Raw genomic sequence first — 25,281 nt, 5'->3', positions numbered from 1 at the left:
GCAATTACAGGCACAAGGAGAAATTCTACAAAGGGGGCCAACCATTAGAGTTGAACCCAGGGCATTCTCGATAGACGAGCAAAGTACCAAAGATGGTTCAACTTAGAAAAGGGGGGGGGGAAATACCATTGAAACAAGGCTTCTCTCTGCTCTTATTTTGAAAGTCTACATTCCGGAAGTGTTTCTGTTAGCCGCAGATGCTAACGGGCAGATAACAGAGAGCGGCTCTGTTGGCTGCGTTGACAAGCGTCAGTATCACGTTTAAAAAAGGGATTTTCGTTGTAATTTATTCACTTGAAATTACACATATCCAACCAGGACACCGTTCTACGACACTGCAGTCAGGTACGTGGCAGGAATTCACTCCGTTGCAAACATAAACAGTAGAAATGCGGGCCGTCGTCTTCGCGACCCCCCTGTTGTGGATTGATTGGGCCTTTTTGCTGCGTTCAAACGAAGGCAGCTCGAGGGGGCAGGGCGAAAATGCAAATGTTCATAACTGGGTTCAGTTTTGTTCAGCGCTTTGTGTCGTTTGATGTGTTAACTATCCGTGAATTGGAGAACAAACAGATGCAGGCGTTAAAAATGATGTACGAGCTCCGTTCGAGGGGGAGGGGCCGGACGGGCCTCGTCTCTCCGTTTCTCTGTCGGTACTGTGCCCTGCAAGGTTCAGCCACTCATCTCACTGTTTTATTCTGCCTCTCACAGGAGGGAAGACGCTTTAAACTCTCACCTCACGGTTGCATCAGTCAGCCTGCCTCTCTGTGGAATAAATCCTGGCTCTCAGCTGAAGATGGACGTTTACTTACCGGTATAACTGCAGCCTGTGAATCAGTGAGATCTGCTGCCAGATGACCAGGAGACCTCACCATGAAGCCTGTCAGCTATCAAAGCATGCCGTCATCTGTGAACGGTGGGCATCCAAATGTGGCACTGGATCGTGTGTTAAGCACTTCAAATGTGATGTATTGTGAGAAATGTGGATTTGCATCCACAGATGGCGTAGTGTTCAAGAAGCATATGTTGGAGCATATGCAGACAAAGTTTTATTGCTTTTATTGCAACAACGTCTCTTTCAGTGAGGCTGAATTAGCCGTGCACCTGAAGCAGCACACTTCAAAGTATCCATTCACGTGTCCCCACTGCGGACAGGGCTACATGAGGAGGCTCTGCCTTGTGAAGCACATCGACCGTTTGCATAGTAAAAGCATTAATCAAGGACCTGCTAAGCCTGGCATGACAAAAACTCCACAGATCCCTGTCTCCAGTGCCTTAAGAAGTGTGCCCGCTGCTGATCCATCTTCTGTTCGACCAGTTGTTCGAGTGACAGTACCCACCCCGTCTGTACCTGCTGCCAGATTTGGAAAAGATGAACAGAGAGGGAAAACACTGGACACAAATGTATCAACTGCCACTAATGGTAATGCAGAACTTTTGTCCCCTTTGAACGGACTAATTCAGCACAACAGAGCACTAACAGTTTCTCTTCCCGAGGAGGTAAATATCCCCGCTGGCTGCTTAGTTGAACTTGTCGAGGTGAAAACTGTCAATGGGACAAAGGAGCTAAAGCTAAGGCTCATCTCTCAACAGGAAAACGAGTCTGTAATAAAGGACACAAGGACCGTGGCCTCTCAAAACACTGCACTGGGTAAGCCTCTGTCTCCCACATTTAGTCATCCAAACATGGTGTGGTCTACAAGTATGGGCATGTGCACAGTGAACAGGAAACAGAATGAAACAAGGACAGTCAATGTGGAGCGTCCTGCTATTATCCCTGTCAGTACTCCCAACAATCTCATGAATCCAATGAGCAAAGAAAAGAGCGGATTGAAAAGAACATCTCCAGAAATAATCAACCTGGAGTGCAACCCAGTCATCCCAAACAAGCTCCCCAAAAGCATCCTCAATCCTGTAAGAGAAGGTAACAGTGGCATCAGTGTCACACAAACGGCACCTGTTAGCCATAATGCAGCTCTTAATGCTCTGTCCTCCATGGCTGCCAACCGGTTGAGTACAGCGCTGCATCCAGACGGCAGGGCAACAAGCGTCTCCCAGAGAGTGGTGGATGAGAGAAAGAATGTGATTGTAGATCATTCAAAGAGTATCCCACCCAGGAGGGTCTGCGACACAAAAACCATTCCTCAAAATGTGCCGTTGGCTGTGAAGCTGGAACCTCAGGCGATGCACCTCAAGAGCAACACTGTTTCTAAACCAATGAAAGAGGCGGTGTCGTTGAACCAGCAAACTTTGAAATCAACTTCTCCCTGTTTAAGTGTTCCAGCTGTCCAAGTGAGACCTCAGGTAATTTCAGTCGGTAAGAATGATGTTGCAAATCAGTCTCCGGTCAAAACATCTGTCCTCTTTAATCACACAAGTTCAAAGACCTCCACTTGGACTCAGGAAGTGAGACCAAAGGAGACGGCAAGAGAAGGACATGTGTCGGAACCTGAGAGTTTCCCTGTCATCTCCTCTGTGTTTTCATTAAGTCAACAGCCAGAGGAAGCCCAAGGTTCCATTCAGCCTTTGGTAATGGCTCTGCGCGGCATAGTGATGGATAAAAGGAGCAGTTCCGGCAGTAAAACCCAAGGTCACGTTAAGATAACGAACAGCACAGAGCAAGCGAGCGCTGCTCCAGCATCATGGCATTCACATCAGGTTGCCCCAAAAAGTGGATCGTTTATTCGTGACCTGTTATTGACAAAGCAGAAGAGTGAGTCTGTAAAAGAAGAAGAGCATGATAAGGATGTTCAGCACCCTAATGCACTGACCAACAACCATGTCCATGTCAAGGAGGAAAAGAATAGCACTGCACAGACAGACAGTGTTCAAAGCAGTCACATTTCTGCTTCCAAATCTTCAACAGATGAGGAATCTACAGTTGTCTCAAATGTAGAGGAATCTGAGACGGCCAAAAGTGAGCCTGACATCTCCTCAAAGTTTCTCACCGTCTCTCTGAAAAGGGTCCAAGTAGGCGTGTGGAAAAAAAGCAAGAAGGGACTGAAACTTAGAATATCCAAATATAAGACTGAGGTCCCTGTGGCCAGTCTAACTGATTGTACGGTGATTTACCCGATGCCGCTGAAGGTGGACCAACTGGTGAAACGTCCGGGTCCGTACCAGCCGGTGGTGGTTCTCAACCATCCAAAGCCCCGGGTTTCTGTACAGGGAATGAGAGCAGACACTTTTGCAGACACAGGAGCCTCTCAAGTGGTTCCAAAGTGTCAAATCTTAAAAATGAGGCTGAGCAAAGTGATGGGCCAAAAGTACGAGGTAATGGGGTGTACTGTTGGAGTTTTTCCATGAATGTATCGGACAATTCATCACTGGACAGAAGTGTACATTTATGATGAAATAAGTAGTATTACAGTGAAAAGAAAAACTTATCTTACACTGATAAAATATTAAGGCAATTATTTTCTTTATGGGAGAACAGGATTTAAAAAAATATGGACATCGAAGGATCACTAAACATTGTCTTATATGTATTATATGAAATATTAAAGTGCAATGTTTGACTTTGACTCATGGAACATGTACTATCTGCCGTTGTAAATTCCTGTTAGCAACGCACAGATGTTAGATACTGTTGCAGAAGTTTGAGAAACCAGTAGATCTGTCAAAGTCATTAATGCATGCTGTTTATTTAAAAAGAATCCCTTTTATTTATTTGTTTTGTTTGCATCGCTAGTATGGCATTGGTAATCTGTCTTATCGTACACCAGTAAGTAATGGGTATTAATGAAAAATTTGCAATGGCATTTTTGTATGATGTCATTTCTTGTGGGTCAAAACTCACGTGCAATATTTAGCACAAAAACAATACAGTGAAAATATGACTTTACCAAGTAATAGTCCAGATGCACAGTTCAATGTAAGGACAGCAAAAGAATATTTCCAGTCGTCATTTATGAGAAAACATTTTGTATCTTTGACATTGTCCCCATTTCATTGTGTATTCTTAGATGGCTTGTTGTATAGACTCCACAAATTCAAAATTTTAGCTCTTAAACCCGTCCAAAAGGCCTGTCCAGTTTCAAAATCTTCTCCAAATTTGGCCTGAGAAACATGATTTCATAAGGATGACAACCTTTATCTGTTGTTCTGCTGCCATTTTTGTAGAGATGCATTCAGGCACTCTTTGTAAACTCTTGTATTTGGGGAAAATGACATGTTAGTACACAACATTAAGTTCATTATCCGAAATTGATCAATGAAAAAGTCACTTTAAAGTGTAAATAATGGAATTTAAACATACACTCCACTGTGTGCTCCCGTTATCCGTTTGGAAATTTTATAAATCGCAGAGTTTTACAGTGAGAACAAAGTTTGCCAGTTGTACATACATACATGTTAAGCTTGGGTTTTGTTTTGTTCCCCACCTTGCTGGACTTTTTGGGTGAAAACTTGAATGTTTTGGACGTAACCAGCTGATGAACGGGTGATTGAATGCACCATACGTTGTGATTTTTGCAAGGCCAGCGCCAAAGGCTTAATATTGTGCATTTTTCTTTTATTGTCTCTCGCCAATTACTTTATAATTTTTCAGGGGGTGTATTCATTGAACTATAATGTGTAAATAGTTACTGATTTTCTTGGTCTAATTTATTTGACTTTAAACTTGGAAATGAATTTTTCTGAAATGTCATCTTAGATTTGCTCTTTCTTGAGGTGTGAAGTTCCAGCCCCGTCACAGTGGAGTCGACTAAAGCAACCCAAATTGGTTTATTACTGTAACAGAGACAAAACCCTGTCCTGTTTTTTTCTGCCATGAAGACACTTAATGTCTGTGCTTTTTCTTGTGCAGTTCAAACCTGTTGTACATTTTTTGAAAGAATCAAACATAAGCATTCGTCTCTCTTGGTACTTTGCAGATCTGTTTCTCTTCTTACGGCAGCATTATGACACCTGTGTGTTCTTGTTTATACTATAATCATGATGGTTGAGGTGCTAGACCTATGGTTATACATATAGGTTTTGGTTGCCCCTAGTTTTTAACATGTATATACATTTGTTCGTGGTCAGATTTTATTGTGTACATACTTGTAAATATGAAACATGATATTCATACTCAGTAGAAAATGTCCTCTTCTGCACCAACACTTAAACTGTGCTTTACTTTCCTTCAGCTGCAGTGTCTAAAGCTGCTGTGCAGGCTTTGTTATATATCAATACTTTAAACGTCTTTGACAGTTCGTTCTGATTGTTATACTTTGTTTTCAATTCAAGGCTCATCTGTGTGAGAAGAAGTCATGTTCCAGTTTAAAGTGTTTTCAGTTTTATTACATCCTCAGTGTTCATATCATTGTGATTCATGCTTTTATAATGACAATTGTGTAACTCCTCTTTTTTCTATTAAAAACAAGATATGATCATACTTTCGGTGGCTTTTTTCCTTTTTTCAGTACAACTGCATTACATAAGTTTTCTTGATTATTACAAAATCTTTCTCATAGTAAATCAGAGTATTTTTTAACATACTGAGAGAATCTCAAACACAATTACATACTTATATCTGTATTGTGGCCTGTTTTTTGTACTGGATGCCTTAATTTGAAACAGCTCAGGTATTATAAATAACATTAATTATAGGATCTTTGTTACTGTGCACATTATCAATGGACTTTGCATTTTACATGGCAAAATATCTTCAAGAAGTGAGGCCTACTGTTTGTTGCAGCAGACTGCAAAAATGATCTGCCTTCAGTGTTTATATTCAACCAATTAATTAGATTGTTGGTTTAAAATTAACAAGGATAAATCATCTAATTTACCATTTCATTTTGAGAAACTGGCTGGCAGTTGTTAAAACCGCACAAGCAGCGATGGAGCATAACTGTGTCGTTTTAGGGTAATGGGCAATTTCCATTTTACTGCTGTTTCAGACGTACTTCATACATTGAACTTTTCGACAGCTATAGTAGCTACAAATGTTTGTACATGCTACATTTAACGTTTAAAACATAAACAGTTGAAAGGTATATAACTGACTCCACCATAGTCAACGTCCAGGCCACAAAGCCATCATAGAGGATAATTAATATGCTAATCGTGCTCTGAAACGGCATGTTTTCTGTCTGTACTTTTGCTAGTAGCCATTTCTAATACTTGATAATATTTTAAACCATGGAGTTGTTAATTTTATCTCAGTTAATGATGAATACTTACTTCTCTGATGGTTCTTAGCTTGTTGGTCGACAGCTTAACTGCCATAAGCAGCTTTTTGGTATCCATGGCAACAGTGCTAGCTACAGTCGCTAACGGTTAAGCTAACGGACATTTTGATGGGAATTTGCCAACTACTGCATTTCTTTCACGGTTAGTGTAACTCCAGCTTTGGTTTACATTAGAGTTTGATATTTGTTAAGTAGTTTATAGCTGTAAAGCAGCGTTATATTAAGTGTCTTTTCATCATAAATCCGATTTCTGGTCAAGGAATTTGACAGCTGGCTAATGAGCTAGATAATTAGCTAGGCAGGAAGGATAAAACACATTTTTGAGGTTTGGTTAGCCAAAATTGATTTCGTAGCTCAAAGTATTTAGATTTTCAACATGTATTATCTTATAGATATCAACAATGACTTACAAGACTTGTTGTGGTTAAATATGGTTTAAGATATTATGAACCTAAAGTGGCCTCATTTGCAATCATTTTATTTATTTGAGAAAGCCATCTTCTATTTTCTTGTGTCATTTAATTGACATGTTAGTAACAAAGGCTTTTTCAGAAGACATTTTGAAATTCTGTTTTGGTTACTTCATAAATCAAAAAATACTGTCAACAGTCAGAAAAAAAATCCATTTGACCACATTTTAAGGAATTTAATGTTCTTAAATTCAGACTATGAATGATCTATGAACAAAGCCCTCTGTAAAAAAAAACTTCAGAATATAGACAGGAATAAAACTAGAAGGTTTTGTGTATGTAAGTGCTACTGATGTGAAGATTTCTGGTGCAGAGTGCGATAACTCATTTTGAGAAAACAGCCTTGAAAGATCTACACATTAAAAAAATAGTCAAAAATTAAAATGAATGAATCCTCACGTTTTTCCATGCAGTGTCTCAGCTGAGTCATTTTAGCACTGAAATAACTTGTCAATTGCCACATGTTGATGTAATGAATCTGTAGTTTATTTATTATGAGATACGTATTTGGATTTGATTTATTCATCAAGCAAAATGACAATTTTTCTCTGTTTCCATTCTCATAGGAGTTTTCCTTTTTTGTATCATTGTACAGGGATTGTCTTTGTGTTTTGGGTCAATAGTACAAAAAAAAAATGCAGTATAAGACATCAGCTTGGACTCAAGGAAATAATGATGGACGTTTTCAGTATTTTTTTTTTGACATTTTTTAGCCTAAACAGTTGAAAGTAGTATAGCTGCTGACAGTTGATAATATTGTCAGAATAATTGTTAGCTAAAAATCAAAATCACTCTTGACCACACAGTTATTAGCAAAGTTTTGTTTTTTTTTACTCCCAGCTTGCTCAAAAATGATGATACACCTTTAGTAGATGTTTTGGTTTACATAGCTACACAACAGGATGTGAGGAATTGTGTGGGCTTCAACAGATTATCTCTGAAAAGGCATGGAAAGGTGCACAAGCAATTTGTTATTGTAGCAGCTGGTCAACATCCCTTTTCGTTACTGGATATGTCAGCACACAGTTGTCTGGGTATTTGTTTCCAGGCATATTTCTTCCACTGACGAGTATTATTGGAAAAATGGAGTGGAACTTGATGATGTCTGCCACAGAGTCAAACATCTGAGGAGAAACAACATGTGAGTTACAGTAAATAAAATGCTCTGGATGGTCCTGGTTGAACCGTCTTTTGGTATTTGTCCACTTACATCATTTGAACGTTGTCCTGTTCCCAGTGCGTACTTGTCGTTGCTCTCGATGAACCGAATTTTTACATTATAAACCTTCTTGTCGTGATACACGACCAGTACCAAGGGTTCACTGTTGGTGTTGATAGAGCAGTCACGCACCAAAAATGCCCCATCCTAATGTCGGGAATTAACAAAAAAGACGAATTTAAAAGCAAAATTTAGTTAGTAAATGAGCTACAGCTTGTTTACTGGTGTGCTTTAGAGGTGGTAGTAGGTGGACTTTGTGTCTTTTAAAAAGTGCCGGGCTAGCTGTTTCCTCTGTTAATATTAATTGCACAGACAGGTCAGTTTATCTTCTCGTCAAACTTTAAGCACAGAAGTGAATATGTGTGTTTTCCAGATTGTCTACACAGCCTTTACACATTCTTATGCACATTTTATTTTATTTATTTTATATTGTGATACCTTGTTCACCAGGTGTAAGGCATGCTCAGCATCTGCTCGATTACAAGCCCCAACATACCAGTCTTCTTCACAGTAGGTCTGCCAGTAAAGTTCAGCAATGACTGATGTTACAATTATGGCTGCACTTAATATCATGTTGTGAAATGACAGACATCATTCTTCATTCTATGCCTGATTTTGATTAAGTGTGTAGCAGCACTTTTACCTGTTGAGGCTTTTCCATTGGAACAAAGTCGTGCTGGTCGAAGTCTTCTTTAGTTTGAGGCCACTCATGGTGATGGCGTTTGGATGGCACCCTTTCTTTAAATAGACATCAATGTTGACTTATTTAATGTCGCTGTATAATGGTAATGATGACCTCTAACATACTTACCGAGACTTTGTTGCGATCTAAATAATAAAGGGAGAAAAGCACATGTAAATCAAATGTCAGGTCACATGATGTAAGTGTCCTGAAAAGCCTGAGAAATGAAAGGCAAACCTTCTTTCTATGTTAAGACTCTCCAAATCCCAAGAATGTCTTTGATTGGTGTGGGGGGATGAAACACTTTCGGGACTTTGTGGACCTAAAACACATCCAAAATGAATACAACAGTGAAGAAACTTTGCTCAAAAATGTTTAATTAGATTTTTTACTTTTTACTTGTATTACTTTTATTTTACCTTTGGCATGTGACCTGAATTCTGCCTGAATTCAGAAACATAAAAAATGAAATGTCAAGATCATTTCTAGTCAAGTTTATGTGTGTCAAATAAAATATAATTAATGAAATCAGAATAAAAGATATCACTTCTTAAAAGCACTCATTGGTTCGATGTTTGAAAAACATTGCAACATGGCAGCAAGCATGTTTTTTCATGATTACCGCTTTACAACATTATTATTAGATAAATATGCATATTTGACCACTTACCTGTTTAGTTGTCCACTGCTGTCTACTGAAATTAAAAATAATAACAAGTTTAATACATTAGAATGTGATTATTTTTGCAACCAGCAGATGGCGTCACTGTCACACTGTACAAACTGTTGTATACAGCAACAGCACATTAAAACAGAAGGCCCACTAGCAGCATACGGTGACAATAGAGCAAGTATTGGGTTCTTTAGTTGCTTTCTTGGACAGTAAGGACTGGAACGGTAAAACAGCACTCACTCTCTCCTGCAGGGTTTATTCAGAGCCAGTCCAGACCAGTGATTGATCAGCTCCAGGGTAAAGGATGGAGGTGATGGAGGGCACCTGGAGGAACACAGCCTCAAACTGTAAGTCTATTCATAAAACATTTAAACCCAAGTGAATAGTTGAGTAACTTGAATAGTAACCGAGTAAATTACCTGTGTGAGTGCTGCAATGTTTGAGAGGGCGGAAAAAAATCATCACATATTTAATTAATTTCAACTGACGCAACTTATAGTCACAAAAGAAGGTATACGATACACCGTGTTGCATATTGACATATTACCTGGTCTGGCAGCACAGGTGGCAACTTCTTATCTGTAAATTGAGAATGAGAATATGTGGGATGCTATTGTGACCACAGACAGACATGGAGTTTTCAGTTATTCATTTGTGTTACCGAATCTGGTCTTTCGTCTGCCTGGCTTCAGGTCTCTATTGACAGCAGGTCCTGACAATACAAACATGGAAAATAATTGTTTACTGATGACAAAGTACAGTTTTAAATGATTGGTTCTTTGGAGAGACATTCTATTTTTATCTACTGTAAAGGCAATACTACACTTCATCTTAAGCCCTTGACGCCTGAATTTATTTACAATTAAATAAAAACATTTTTTGGGGTGTTTTTAATTTCCAGCTGATGCTAAAATAAGTGGAGATTGTTAATTTATCTAATACACATGTAACTTAGATACATAGATATATAATAATAATAACAGATATATAATAATTAGGTCCCACTCCGGTCGGTCCTACAGGTTCTAGTATTACATACTCCCGAACCTTCTGATCGCTGAGCTGTGGCACTCATTATGAGGGTCCTGTTGTAGTTTTTTTTGCCCCCATCTGATCTGAGTCATTCAATAGTAACTGCTGATATCCGATACCATTTTACACACTTCAAGTATTGTAGATCAGTTGGAGTACCTGGTTGCACCACCAGGTGGAACCTCTTAGTGTCCAGAAATGACAAGACACTTTTGTTTTGGCAAGAAAAAAGCCTTGTTAGCTAGTAAATGAGCACCATGACAATGTCTTCTGTGAGGCTTAAGGACCTCTGGCTGGAGCACACGTATGAAATCACTTCAGGATCAATTAGGACATCATTCTATTCCATATGTTAGTTATTATCACAGTCTGCAACATGTGTCAGCAATATGAGCACGACCTACAAGAAGTGTGCTGAATCTATATTATCAATTAATTGATTAATGATTGATATTGCTGTACATACAGTATTCAGTAAAATATTAATATTTACAACACATGTGACAGCAGATGTGAGCAGTTTTGCTAATCAGTTAAAAATTGCCTTAATCTGCCCAGATTCCAATCTAAATGTCTGCCCTCACAACGTACATCGGGTTTATCATAAAAGGGCTTTCCACTGCAGCATCTCAGGGCAGGTGTAATGTGGCATGACTGTTCACAGGAATGGTTCTTCTCAATGGCCCTGTCAGGCTTTCCATTTCTATTGCGGTGTAGGATCCATCAGTTTCAACTGTGACGTTAACTCTGCGTGCACCACAACAGCGACTAATTGTTGTCCTTTCCAGGTTCAACCAATCATCATATGTATTCTCTGAGTGTAACCAATCAGTATCAAGCCCAATACAGCAATTTTTTTCCCAGGGTAAGCATTTCTTTCCCCTCCAATATTTGCCTGAAAGCGGTTCTATATGGGCTCTTTTTGTGGCCTGAACATGCTAAAGGGTTCAGCCAAATCTTGCGGTAAAGGGCTAACCCTTTGCCATAAGACTAAAATCTCTGAAAAGATGCATGATAATTCATTGCTTTCAGTGCTACAAGCAATCCTTTCATGTTCCACACAGGCATTAATGTTAACTCTAGAATAATCCTGGTGACCTTATGTAGCTTTAGCTGAGCGGCAGCCTATAGCCATGTAGAGAAAAGTCATAAAGTCAATGAACTGGCTCATTAATATCTATCTCAAGTTTGCTATCAGTAGCTCCTATCTGCCATCATATACGAGGCCAAGTAAGTCTAAGCAGCAATGCCTCTGAATCTATTGAATGAAAAAAAACAACTATGCGCTTATGGATTTGAAATGTTTTATCACAAGCAAGACATTTCCTCTTGACTTGAATTTCTCCCACTATACCTTCACATGTATTTACCTCAATAATAAAACATCCAGTTTACCTGAGGTATGTGGGGTTTCTCTGGGTGGACGTCTAGGTAGGATCTCGGAATTAACCTGATTGATTGGAGAGCAGAGTGAAGAATAGAGTAAAAACAGTGCAGTAGTGCAGTTGAAATGGTACATTCATTAAAGAACAACAGAAAAGGAACCTTACAGTGGAGGGTGATGAAAGGCTCTGTGCAGATGATGACCTTGGAAGATCCCTGTCTTGAAAGCAAAAGAAACTGTGATCGCCACGCTTTCATCAGTGGCAGTAATGACAGTAGTTCCACTGTTAGTTGACAGTTTAAACACTCTTTGAGTTTGTATCATTCTTGTAACTCGGTCGATGCCAGTCCCAGTAGTGCACCGCAGCAGCAGACTGTATTGATTAGAAGGGAGAATACTCCAAGTGTGAACAAATTTAAAACCCACATTCAGTATAAAGTTGTAGACATGCAGCTGTGAGGCCCCTGGCTGTGGGCCACATCCATGCAGCAGAGTAAAGGGAGTCTGTTCACACTACATGCCTTCCTCTCTTCCCCTTCGGCTCCTGGATAATTGTAATCTCCCGCAGTCTGACTCAGCCAACAGATGGCCCTGGAGACCCACTGGCAGATCATGCTCAATCAGCATGAGCTCCCTCTCAGATCCACGCTGCTTTCATTCTCACCACAGTTTGTGGTGGAGCTGTTTTTTTTTTTTGTTTTTTTTTTAATGTATTTTTTTTTTTTTTGCCTGCAGTTCATTCAGTTTCGTTCTAATTATATTCACTGGAGCTTTTCTGTGTAGGAAAGTGAAACATATTCAGCCTCATTGTGTCAGCTCAAGTGCAAACACTACTTTAAGTTGAAGTTGGGACAAGTTTGAGACTTAAAAGTTCAGTTTTATGGTTTTGGATGTCGGCAATTACAGTCTACTTATGAACCTATTTATTTAATATAATGTATTTTTATTCATTTAAGAAATAATGAGAATTAGAAGAGGTGGGCTTATGTGCATCAGAGGTCAGAGTCACTCCTACAGTAGGACAAAATTACTCAGTCTCACAAGTCTGATCACTGAGGGATAAAACTAAACCTTTGTTGACTTGCAAATTCAAAATAATGGGCATTTTCAAAGTATGTTCTATTTTTACAGTCAGTTTGACATGCATTTTCAACAAATTTAAACATTAAATGAAACTACACTTAAATACTAAATACCTGAATCTAAATGCTCAAAACAGTAACAGTACTGAAAGACTAAATGAGCAAATGAAAAATGTGTTATTGTTCTCTCCTCTACCTGCGTACTCTCTCTCATCATTTATGGGCCTGGCAGGAAATATGCGCACATTGTGCACTTCCTCTTGGTCGTCCACCACGTCGTACTCGGGCTCCACTACGTTGTTGTAGTTACCACATCTTCGAGTTCTGCTCCTGTCTGCCCTGCTGCGATCCTGTGACAACAAAATTGCAGCTTTTCTGAACTAAATGTACAATAAACAAGGGAACCAGTAAAACCCTTTACTTTGTATCTTCTTGCTTTTTTATCAGCCAGTATACAGTAATATATTCTGAGCGTACAGCTAGTGTTAGATTCTGTATACGCGTACAATGCTGATAAGAACAGGAAGCTATTATGGGGTGTTGAAACATAACCTTTTGTATGTCTCCCAGGGATTTCCTTTTTAAAACTTCACACGTTACATTCAAAGACACCGCAACACGTATCAATAGTCAGCCTCTGTAAAAAGTAACAGTCTTTGACACTGTGTTAAATAACAAGCATCTCTCACTGCATTGGTGGCATGTGACGCACAGTGTATTGTGACTGTGTTTGGAGTTTTTGTGCACCTGTGGCATAGCTGGAAAAATCAGGTGCTCTTAGTATGAATACCTTATCAGTGGGTGCCTTAATCATGTCCAATCAAACTAGTTTCTCTCATTCAGTTAGAAAACGGTGTGCTCCACAGCACAACTGGCTTGATTATAATGAGGAGGAACATCCAGATCGACGTTTGTGTCCAGCAGGTGCCATGGGGCTTATTCGCCTGTACGCACCCAACCTGAATGTTACACCCCATGAAGTAAATGTCCCGCACCTCGAGAGCTTATTGTAAATCAGGAATTCATACAATAACCATACAGCTGGCTGTGCGTGTGAGGAATTGCTTATTGTTTACATTATATGTAACTAAAACACTATTATTCTGAGAAAGTAAAGTTGTGGGGTATTTTTTTTTCTACAAAAGAGAATTAGACAAACTTGTACAATAAACCCTCTAAAGCTGAATAAAGATTACATTGTCTCACTGAAATTTAATTTCCTGAAAATGATTTACAAATCTGTTTTAATCAGTCCTAACTAGTTAAAAACATAATTGTGAAATCATCAGTCTGACAAAAACAACATTTTTTTTTGTTTGTTTGTTTAATTTAATTGCATATTTTTTACTTTGCCTATTTGTTGAATTTCTACAGAAGAATTTGTTCTGGCGTTTTGTATTTTTTGACAGAGATCAATTAACTCTAATTCAAAATTTTAATGATGTCTGAACTGACTGGGTTGTGTTCTTGCCAGTGCTTAGGAAATATCTATTTTATCCTTCCCTGGAACGGACAGCTTCCATTTAACATGGCTGGATTTACGAAGAATTAAGTGGACATCAAACAAACATACTTTGTGTGATTTTGGACAATAAGTCTGACTGCTGTTTAAGCTAATATCAGAGAAAACAACATAGATTATGTGTTGTTTTTCTCTGCTGCTGAGATGTTTGGAAAGTACCTTGTGAAAAGTACCTGAAGGCAATGGCAGGTTTCGACAAAAATGAACAAATCAATAAAAATAAAATAAATACATGTCTTCATCTATAAAGTTGCAGCTCATACAAATAAACTGAACTCTTGATTATAAATAGACATTAACATTTATCAACATAATCAGTTGGAATGAATTTGAGAGATGATTACTGTAGGCATTAGTAAGATGAAGTAAAATATTTCATAATTTCATTTCAAAATGAATATTAATGCAACAAAAAACAACAGTAAATTACAGTAAGAAACACAGAGGAGACATTTTGTCTGCTCTGTGCTGTTTTCGCTGTGCACTAACAATGACAGAGCAGAATCTCACTCTTGACTCATTTCTGTGCTAAAAGGTAATTACACAGGGGGCTGCAGACTCCCAAAGTTTCCCCCGGGAACATTCATGTGGAACCAGCGGGGAAACGCTGTGGATACGAGCGCCATAACTCACCATTATCACAGCAGACTCATGGCTGTTCCCTCTCTCTGCAGCTAACGAGGGGGCGAAGCAAAAATGAAAAACATCATTAGTTTGGTGTTCTGTGAAAGAATGTGGCTTTCCAATACAGTTTGTCCTTGGACTTTTCTATCTCAGAGCAACACATGCAGGAGAACGAGATCTTTCTGTCCAACAAGACAGAGCTGCTTGTGTCCTGCTGCTGTATTCTCATTGGGTCTCACTCCACTTTTTGTGGTTTACATTATCTTATTAGCTATCAATGAAAAGATATCTGAATCTATATTTAACATTTTTTTAAAATATTGAAATTGTTATTGTATTTTTGGCATAAGCACCTTGCTTGTGAAAAAAACCCCTCTGGTTCAAACAGACAGACTAAAGTTGCAGAAACATATTAATGAAAAAATATGTATTTAACCTTCACTGCATCCCACTGAGCCTCCAGAATTAGTCAGACATTCTAATGCGATTACATTTATGTCTCTATATTAAGAAGAACTGCTTCTTGCTAAAATCTGAATTTAGGTAAACCCTATAACAACACCAACAACAACTGTGTTGTGATTCAGCTTTTGGTTTCACAGCTAATTAATATACATGTATTAGACAACATTTAAAGCAAATAATCAATTTAAGGGTCACATCAGTTCTACTATAGAACATCTATAGAACATCACCAGAAACATCACCAAAATTATCAGAAATGGCTTGTCTTTTGTTGTGATGATTTATTTTTTATATAAATAGGAGTTTTTATGTGCATATTTGGTCATAATTCAGTGCTTAACGTGAGATTTAGTAACTTTTGAAGGAGGATATAACACATCCTTGTTTAGCTCAAAATAATCTGTGGTTTTGCCATTTTTACAGCCTTGTTTGGTCTGCTATAAACAGTTTCTTATGGTAGCTAAAGTAACTGAAGTAACTCAGAAAGATATATAGATAGATAGATATATATATATAGATATATAACTGAAATTACTGAGTCGGGTCACAGACTTTCTGACTCTTCTCTGCTTGTGCTGCTCTTACACTCTACTGTAACCCTACTGGCGGTCACAGGCTGCTGGTAGACTGCAGACTCGTGTATGCAGCGAGTTCAACCCACATCAGACACTGGTCAAACCTGCGTCATTGTCATTCACATTGCAGAGGGGTTCAGCCTGTGCATACATCACTGTCAAGTCAGTCCATCTAACTTCGATAAAACACTGACATTGGTTATAGTCTGAGGAATGAACATGGCAGATCGCCAACAATGTGGAGCTGCTTCACTCAGTTATCTATTATTTTAGCAGCTATGTCTCCCAAAAATGACGTTTATACAACTAAACATGCTCAGTTACCTTTGGAAGAAAATGTATTTTCTACTGGATTATGTACGTTTATGATAGTTTACAAATATGTTTCAAATCAACATATCTTTGCCACTTATTTTATTGCTTTACTGTCACTACTTTTCAGTCAATTATTCATATATTAGACAGGACCAGATTCATCACCCTGGTAACCCGGAAATTGGAGGAGAAGCTTTTCCTCTAATTTAAAATTTTTCATTTAGTTTCCCTAAACTTAACTATGTAGTTTTGTTGCCTAAACTTAACCAATCTTCTAACACGTAGTTGTTAAAAGTGTCAAACAAATCACATTTGCCTAAATTTAACTACGAAGTATTGATGTCTAAACCTAACCGAACAGTTGGTTCAAACTACATATAAAAACTTAATTCTGAGAATAACGGTCCCACACAGGACAAGAGCTCTTTATTCCAGATGTCAAAACAACATTTAGGACTATCTGTAATTCAGTTCTGACAAGTCAGGATAACAGTTAAGCGAAGCATTTGAAGCACTGTTAGCAGTAATAGCAGCTGCTGTGGTGGATAAGATCATTGCTATGCAATACAAAGTTTACAGAGAGCAAAAGTTTCTTGTGAAACTTGTGGTTGAAATTCACTAGCATTCTGCGCTAATATGGTGGTAAATAGCTTGTTATATATGGTTACAGTTGCAGTGCCAAAATATATTTGAAAAGCAAGCTTTCACCTCCAACTTTCCATAGTTTCTGACGTAATTACGGATGGCTTAGTCAAAACTGTAATTCAGGATATCTGTAAATACATTCTGACTAATCAGAATTTTAGTTCAACGTATCTACAACATCTAATTACATTTTTATTTTTTCAGCCATCTTAAAGTGAAGTCAGAATCAATTTGGAGATACCTGAAACTTAAATTACAATTAATAATAATAATAATAATAATAATAATAATAATAATAATAATAATAATAATAATAATAATAATAATAATAATAATAATAATAATTAATAATTCAATTACCGCTCAATTGGTTCTTTCAAACTGGAAGCAATTCCTACCACATCACAGTCTTACACTGTGGAGGGATAATTTGTTTCATAAAGAAAATTAGAATGCAGTTTAGTTGTATAGGAAAACATCTTTCCGGGAGACAGTGCTGTGGGATTTATTTTCATTGTCATAGTCATGCGCCTCACAACTTAATCAGATTCCTAAACATCAAGAAACACGTAAAAACTGCTCAAACCCTGTCAGATTTATCTTCTTGGATCAGGGCGTACGCGTGGATCTTCATGGGGTAATATTTTCTCAAACATCAGCTAAATTGTGACACAGTCTGACCTTTTAATATGATTTCTTTTAATTTTCTGGTAGGTATAGTTAGGTGCCATCAGCATATACCATGAAATATTGGTGTGCTGGTAAATTTTGCAGCCAACAAGAAACCAAGCACAGAATATTGGCATGACAAAATCGATACCCTCATAGTTTTATATCTGCCAGGTAGGACCTGGGATAAACAGTATCAAATGTGGCTCTTGGGGAAAGCATGAACCCATTATCAGTATCAGCATTTATCTAAAATAATATCTCTAAGTGAAGGGAACATTGCTGATTTCTACTCTTCCATTTACAATATTTATGTTAAAATCAGTCAACTGACATTTCAGTGCATGAAAGAAAACACAAATTATCCAGAAATAATCTATGAAGATCTATACCAATCCATAGAACATCAAATGGGGCTTGGAAATTAAGATTATTTATTATTTAAACACTCGATGACCTGAAAATGAACCAATGTGAAAATTCTGCTGCAATATTTGAAATCAAATTTGTCTGCACACCGTTTAAAGGCCAAGGCCTCACGATTCAGCTACATAAACTATTTTAAAATTCCGACTTTAAGGAACAACAGTTGTTGTTTTTTTTGGAATAAGAATGTATACTCAACAAAATATTTTTTCAGCACTTTTCTGTTACCTAAAGCGTCGCATACTTTTTGAAGCACCACGTGCTGCACACTTTTTTTTTTACAGGAAAAAATGCAATGCTCCCAAGTTTTTAGTTTCCTTCTTTTTCGTAAATAAACAGGAGAATGATATGGGATGGAGTGGCTAATATCACAGAGACAGCAGTGACAGTTGTTTGAGTTCTTTGGTCACATCTGGTAACTCAGTAGCGCTGTCAGATCAAATGAACAGAAATCATGTCTGACAAATGAAGCAACTGAAGGGCAAAACGAGCACCACTTCACATTCGCTTTCTGCAGTGAGACATGGGTCTTTGTTGCATTTCTTCCATTTGCGTAACTTTCAAACTTTTAAAAACATCGAGTAAATTTTAAACTCATGTTTCCAGGTAAAAAGGCACAAAGAGGAAAAAAATCTACAGTCAGGACTAATCCACAAGTCTTTGACTGACAGGTTTTGATCCTTGAATCCATTTGGCTGTGAAGGGAAACAAAACAGGAAGCAGGAAGGAAACCTAACCAAAATAGAAGTTGGGACATTTAGCAAGTCACAGGGATTGAGAAAATGCCAGCAGGAATTACAGGCTACTGGCTCAAAGTCCCAAAGGGAAGAGACGAACACAGTATTGGATTTGGCACTGTGGTCCAACACTCAGTGGGGCTGTCTGACTACTTTGCAGAGCTTACTGGTTCATGAGAAGTGGGGAGGGATGAGATGTATGAAAAGGACGATTAGATACATGCATCTGGGGTTGAGCAGTTAGTCTGGAAAATAAACTTCTGCCCCATGGAAATTGGGTGCAGAGGATTTGTGGCAACTCAAACCCCCAGACCACTTAAGGATTTGTGACCTGGCTTTGGTACGGGCATCAAGAAAGTATCAGTTGCAGAGAGCGAGAAAAGGCTCAGCGTGAGGAGAGAAATGCTACCAGCAGGGCTCTTACCAGGGTACACTGTAGATATTAGAATCACTGAAAATATTCTTGTTTGTGTTGATGTGGACAGTTATGTGTCAATGTCCTCTGCTAGTTTGGTGGTAATAAATCTATCGTCTATACAGATGTTTTTTAAACCATACAGATTTCTTTAGACTTTGTTTATCTTTTAATAAATTAACTCGGCGTACATTTTTAAAAATTTGAACAGGATGTACGATCGGTGTGCTTTAATGCTGTGTTTATGGATTTAATTACGTTACCTACGGTGACAACATTTTGCCTTTAAGAGATTTAATGATTGCTGTGATTAAACTATTAGAGCGAGTACATGGCAGTTTAGTGTCTATTTAATTAGCACTACATGCAACTTCATTCACCTGCAGCAGTTCCATATAAAATGAATGATTGTAAATTTTAATTTACAGCAACTTGAGGCTGAATCTTGAATTTTAATCAAAATGAGATTCTTTCACAGAAAATCCTACCTCCTTCATACCTCTACTTCACAAACTATTCATACAATATCATCTATTTTTACTACAAACGTCTCTGCTTCTCCTTGTCTGTTGTAGCTTTTACACAGAGAAAATACAAAAGTTCAAAACAAAACAAAGGTTTCCTACCTTTTCTAAAGACGTGTACAGTAAGAACACCTGCACCAATGGGCGTCCAGCAGTTTCTGCTTCTTTAGTTAGTATTTGGTTACACGAATAAAGCGTCTGCACTTCTTCTTCCTCCTCAAATATTTGGGTTGCCTCGACTCTGACTGTCAGAGTTAAGCAGCCCACTGCTGTAACCTGAAATAACTTCCTGTGTGGTGAATAACTGGCCTGCAACCTGAGGTCTTCACTGCTTTAGACAACAAGAGGCTTGTTTGTAGAAGGCTTTTGTTGTGCATCTGTTCTCTGATTTTACAAATCTTCATGCAGAAAGCTGTCAATTCGGAGAACTTTTTGTAGATGCATCTTTCCTGATAGTAGAATTTGCATTTGATAGTTTTTCTTTGTAACTTCTTGTTATATTAAAAGTCGTCAATATTTCCTCTGTGAAGCGTTCATCACGCAACGTCAACACCGCATGGGCGCTTCTTCTATCATGTGACAGCAGCATGATATTTAAACATGCAAGCTCCTTGACTGTATTCCAAATCCAACCTCGTACCATTGATTCAGTAAATCAGGCTCCAAATGAATCTGCTACTGCGGCAGCTATTTCTGTTAATTTGAGCAGGAACATACTGACATTTCAACATCTGCTCTGCCAAGTGCAAAAGGAAGCAGGGTGACATTTACTCTTTTCATCATCATCTGGCTCCATTTCTGCATCAAACAAGAAGGTGAACCTAAACTCTAATTTGTGACAGTGTTTAATTCAAGCTTAACCTTTCAGAGTAATATTTCACTTCAGGTTAATATTTTTATTTCTCAGCATAAACTCTTAATAAACTACCTGCTAACAATTAGGTCATACTGTGAAAACACTGCTCTAAAAAACTTTGGTCACATCTCCAGGACTCTCACCTTGATGGTTACGTGCTCTGCAAGTTGACACGTAAACCAAAATTCAGGCAGTGAGAGACACTTAAACTCAAGCTATTAAGAGCCATATAACAACTCAAATGAGGTCGAAAAATCTGCGGAATCATGTGTGAGAATATCTCACTGTCGGTCATGAAGATGGGTTTTATTGGCAAATTGACAATAACATTCTTTTTTAATACCTGTAGCAAAACCAGGAGGTTCTATGAGTGATGTTCTGCTTTAGTGCCTCTTTCTCTTAACTGCAGAAAACTGTGACCTAGATGCTTATTTAACATTGCTTTTTAATCCTGAAGGTAAGAGGAAAACGTTTGGGTCATTCAGCCCAAAGATTACACATTTAAAGAAATCTGTGGTTTATAGAAGATGGGATTGTGTTGTGTCATGATAACACTGCGCTCACCAGAATAACTGACAGGATCTCTGAGCTGCCTGCATCTCTGGGGAGGCTCACCGTTTTTTTTTCCAGATAAGCTACCTCTTCATTTGGCTCAAAAGTAAGCAAACAATCCTGCACTCGAGCACTGTGGATCAGTGTTGAACAAGAGAGTCGGTCTGCAAACCGTGATGGATGCTTAAAACTAAGAGTTTCAGCAATAATTTCCCAGTTTTTTCTTTGCTGTTCTTCTACTTTCACTAACCTGGAGGCTTGCTTTCAGCCTCTGTGGCTGGCAGGCTTCTCTTTAGCACAACCAACACAACTGAAACCACAAAAATAAATAGTTTTGCTTTAGCGACTGCTGTGGGAACAAAAATAAATTTAATATGAAAGCATAAATTAAACCCTAAAGGTGTGTTCAGGCAGAAAACAAGCTGAGTTGAGAAGCTGAGAACAATATTAAGTCAGCGGGAAGACGCAATTAGACACCAATCCATTCATCAATGTGGTTTGAAGATATTTCAAATTCAGCAAATACTTTTCGGTTGGCTGACGACAGACAAAAGGGAAAAAGAAATGAAAGGAAATAACAGAAGTGAAGTTGCATCGATCAGTCAACACACACACAACAGCACTCTGCCACGCCAATTTGTGCAAAATAAGAAAAATTTGCTTTGTGTTTTGTCTGAGCACAATATTGTTGGGCCTTAATGTTGTGCAACAGCTGAAAAATAAAAAGATTGATTCCAAATTTTGAGTTTTCATGCTCCTGTGGTGCCATTATGCAAAATTATAGATCATACAAAAGTTTCCGACAGCACATCAACTCTAGAGCTGCCTTACCTTTGGTTTTGAACAGAGTATCTTCCTGTCTGCAGTGGGTTGGAGGCCTGGTCTCCTCTGGAAAGCGATGCAGCAGAGCACACACGCACAAGGTCAGCCTCTCTCCTGTGGTTTCTTCTGCAATGGTATAGCCTGACTTCCTGTGAAAGATTACCATCTAGCCTCTCATATTCTTACTGATGCTTATCTTTTGAGCCGCAAACGCCAACTCCCTGAACATCTCTACACCTTGGCCCCCAGTGACAGCTCCATCGGCCTGTCAATCTGGCAGCCCATCCTGTGTCCTCAACCTCCCCCCTCCTCGTCCCAACAGCCAAAAAATGAGCCTCCTCCATCCTGGACCTGTCACCAAGAAATAGGATCCGGAGTCCCAGCCTGGGGGGTGATGAGCACAGAGGTTGAATATGGGTGAGGTCTGTGCATGTGAGGGTGTCTCTATTGCGAAAATTTCAGGATTTTCGTACATTAATATAACCCGGGTCCTTCGTGCTTTCATTGCTGTCTCGCTGCAGTTGAAGTAAAGATGCTGAATTCCCTGGTCCACAGGAAGGATGCGTGTGATCACACTGATCAACCACATAAGACCATCGCTGAACAGCTGCAGAGGTAGTCAGTCAGGAGGCCTCCTTTCACAGAATAACCACAATGTGATGGTAACTGTGAGCTGACATTTCCTATCAAACAATTATCATACTTATACAAACTGACTTCTTATTGAATATTTACATTTTTTATTTATACTATTTTAGTTGACTTGCTAAGTTTAAGAAACAAATTCCAAAGTACTGTGTTGCTCAGACAACAGGGTATTTTAGAGTGTACAGTCATTTTAACACCTCTGCGTGGTTTTACTTCAGCACAGCGGTGCTTCAACCTAAATGTTCATGTCAGCATGCCAACATACTGATATGTAGCAGGAACAGAGTTTTACCACCTCCAGCATGGTAGCATGTTATTATAATAATATTTTAAGTACTGAACATAAACGCTAACCTTGACCTCATGGCAATCCATCCAACAGCTGTCAAATCATTTAAACGTAAAGAGATTAAATACAAGAAGTCCCGTTTGTTGAACAGACCCTTGGACTTAAGGAGCTAAAAATATTAATGCTGCATTCAAATGAGACTCATTAAACCTCAGTTACAAGCAGCTAAATGGGAAAAATGCTCATATCTGTTTCTGATGTGCAAGAATCTGAGATGCTGGAAGTTTTTGACTTTGGTGATATTTCACACTGAGTGAAATTATCTACAAACATGTCAGCAAACAGCTGAGGAGCTGCAAATGCACCAGTGCTGGCAGCTCCATAACACAATCTGGTATGAACACTAAACCAATTCTTCAACCAAGTTTGACAGTGTTTGATTACATCTGGTTCCACTTATTGATGAATTGCTACATTTACCACCTCAGAATAATGCATGAATATTCCCAAGTCACAATGATTGGTGCTTTTCTTCTTCTTCCCATTCTGTACCATGTGAATGCAGGAAGGTTGTCATAGAGGCACTTTTTAAAAAAATATTTTGTTTGTAATGTTTAGTTACAAAGATCATGAGATTTAAAGTCCATGGTATTCACCTGACAAACTACACTGCAAGATCAGATGGGCTTAATTCACTTAAATAAACTGAGGAAACTGATCGCTTTAAAAAATATATTAAGTTGTGTGAAGTGGAAATGGAATTGTCATTTAAAATTCTATACACTAAATGTCAAGTTATTTAACTTAAAATGTTCTGCAAAATCAGCTGCAAGAAAGTCACAACATATAATAGTAATAACAAGAAAAGCACTCAGAGAGCACAGCTCTGCCAAGGCTGCTCAGTCGTTGTATCATTACCGACGACTGAAATCTTGAAATGTGGTCATGTAATATAGATGTACCCACAAACAAAATGACCTTATGCTGAGCACAGGCGTGTGTTACACATGTGTACGTTATGCACGGATCGCGTGACTTAAATACGTATTTAAGTAGCAAGCAGCGGGAATTGATGGCACTCAGAAACACCCCCACACTTTAATCAATTGTTCCTTGGATCGTTTCGGACGGATAAGTCCAGATAAGTCCGCAACGGTCGATTTGTAGTAGGATCGCGATCATGTGATCATCAGCAGGCAGCTGATGTAGTGTTCACTTGTTGTCATAGTTACAGTGACGCCGTGACGCTATCCCGCAATGATACAGAAATCTTTAACAAATCCATGGATCCAGACTATAAGCTGTATCACTGCCAAAATCTAATCACTTGGTCCTTGTGTCATTTCTGACCTTTCCTGAAAATTTCATCCAAATCCATTGATACATTTTTGAATAATGTTTAGACAAACAGACAAACCAACGGCGATCGTCACATAACTCAGCCGAGGCTCTGCCTACTTGGCGGAGTAATAAGTAGGACTTATCTCATGATTATAACCTTGAGGAGATACTATGTTGTATTTGTCGACATGTGTTTTCGTAATTGTTGTCATAACGACTCACTATTTCATGACAATAAGAAGGTTCCTCATAATTATGACTCTCATATTAATGATTCAGAATATTTTACCAATAGTACTACTGTATCATCATGATGCAGTAGCCATAAATATGAGAATTGCTTTTATTGTTCTAAAATACAAAGTTATTTTTGTGACATACAGTCAGTTACATTTATGACATCATGAGATCCAAAGTTGTACTTATAAGAAGCTTCGTCATTCTTATGGCAGAAAGAGGTGTAGTCAGAATTAAAATTTAAACTTAGTTATTTACACATTAAATATGTCCAAAAATGAGTAGAATATACATTTTCCAGTAACACAGATAAGCTTAAATGTTTGAAGTACGTTGTGAGTAGACATGAGATCTGAGCTGACAGATGTGCAGTCAACCAGGAAGGTGTGCTTGCCTGTATTTGCAAGCAGAGGCCCGCTTGAAACAATGAGTTGGTATGATTAGTCATCCGACCACATCTTAAAGTGCGTATAGCAGTTCAGATGGCCACAGCTGAGTTGAGGTAAGAAGTCCGGAGAGTTTTCCACAAAGGTGTTCATTGTTCTGCACGTACAGTGATCAAAGTGAGACAAAAGACAGTAAGAGGCCTTCAGATCCTGCCCACCTTCTCACCTCTGCACACCTACATCTTCACTGCATAAAGACGTGCTGGTAGGATCGTCAGTCTCGGAAATTTACCAAAATAGTTTGACGCAGCTCCCGTGAATGTGACGTCAGAGGAAGGGGGGATTCAGATGCTGCTTTTAGCATCTCACAAACACTTTGCAAAAATTGTCCCAACACCTTTAATAACTCAGAAATTTACACCACTTGTATTATTTCTTTGTTAGATTAAATAATCAAATTGGGAAACCATGACACTCACTTTCATTAGTATGTGTTATGACAGTGATATTAAATGCAC

The 25,281-nt window shown here is 38.5% G+C and overlaps 2 protein-coding genes across 2 annotated transcripts; one reads left to right on the top strand and one right to left on the bottom strand.

Moving 5' to 3' along the window:
• The first annotated feature begins 179 nt into the window (after positions 1-179).
• On the top strand, positions 180-5,374 carry LOC111583275 (zinc finger protein 518B). The gene is made up of 2 exons (XM_035958161.2): positions 180-345; positions 709-5,374. Exon 2 carries the CDS (start codon positions 871-873, stop codon positions 3,301-3,303), a length of 2,433 nt encoding a protein of 810 aa, XP_035814054.1. The 5' UTR covers positions 180-345; positions 709-870; the 3' UTR covers positions 3,304-5,374.
• A 1,430-nt stretch (positions 5,375-6,804) lies between these two features.
• On the bottom strand, positions 6,805-20,026 carry LOC111583274 (cytokine-dependent hematopoietic cell linker). Its single transcript, XM_023292278.3, has 17 exons — positions 19,735-20,026; positions 14,871-14,911; positions 12,912-13,065; positions 11,800-11,852; positions 11,645-11,699; positions 9,879-9,929; positions 9,765-9,796; positions 9,637-9,647; positions 9,458-9,541; positions 9,215-9,239; positions 8,964-8,988; positions 8,782-8,866; positions 8,674-8,690; positions 8,506-8,600; positions 8,301-8,378; positions 7,854-8,009; positions 6,805-7,767 (listed from the first exon to the last, which is right to left on the bottom strand). Exons 2-17 carry the CDS (start codon positions 14,871-14,873, stop codon positions 7,615-7,617), a joined length of 1,077 nt encoding a protein of 358 aa, XP_023148046.1. The 5' UTR covers positions 14,874-14,911; positions 19,735-20,026; the 3' UTR covers positions 6,805-7,614.
• Between the last annotated feature and the right edge of the window lie 5,255 nt (positions 20,027-25,281).

This window comes from Amphiprion ocellaris, chromosome 13 (genome assembly GCF_022539595.1).
Source record: "Amphiprion ocellaris isolate individual 3 ecotype Okinawa chromosome 13, ASM2253959v1, whole genome shotgun sequence".
NCBI lineage: Eukaryota > Metazoa > Chordata > Actinopteri > Pomacentridae > Amphiprion > Amphiprion ocellaris.
Note: the sequence above shows the minus strand (reverse complement) of the source record. Positions and strands in the feature narration are given on the sequence as shown.

What these genes read in the sequence shown, in the direction of transcription:
- LOC111583275 (XM_035958161.2), top strand. Translation starts at nt 871, where the DNA reads ATGAAGCCTGTCAGCTATCAAAGCATGCCGTCATCTGTGAACGGTGGG.
- LOC111583274 (XM_023292278.3), bottom strand. An exon ending in TGATGAGAGAGAGTACGCAG is followed by an intron (nt 11,853 to 12,911) that starts GTAGAGGAGAGA and finishes TTTGCTTTCAAG; the next exon opens with ACAGGGATCTTCCAAGGTCA. An exon ending in GCCTTTCATCACCCTCCACT is followed by an intron (nt 11,700 to 11,799) that starts GTAAGGTTCCTT and finishes CCAATCAATCAG; the next exon opens with GTTAATTCCGAGATCCTACC.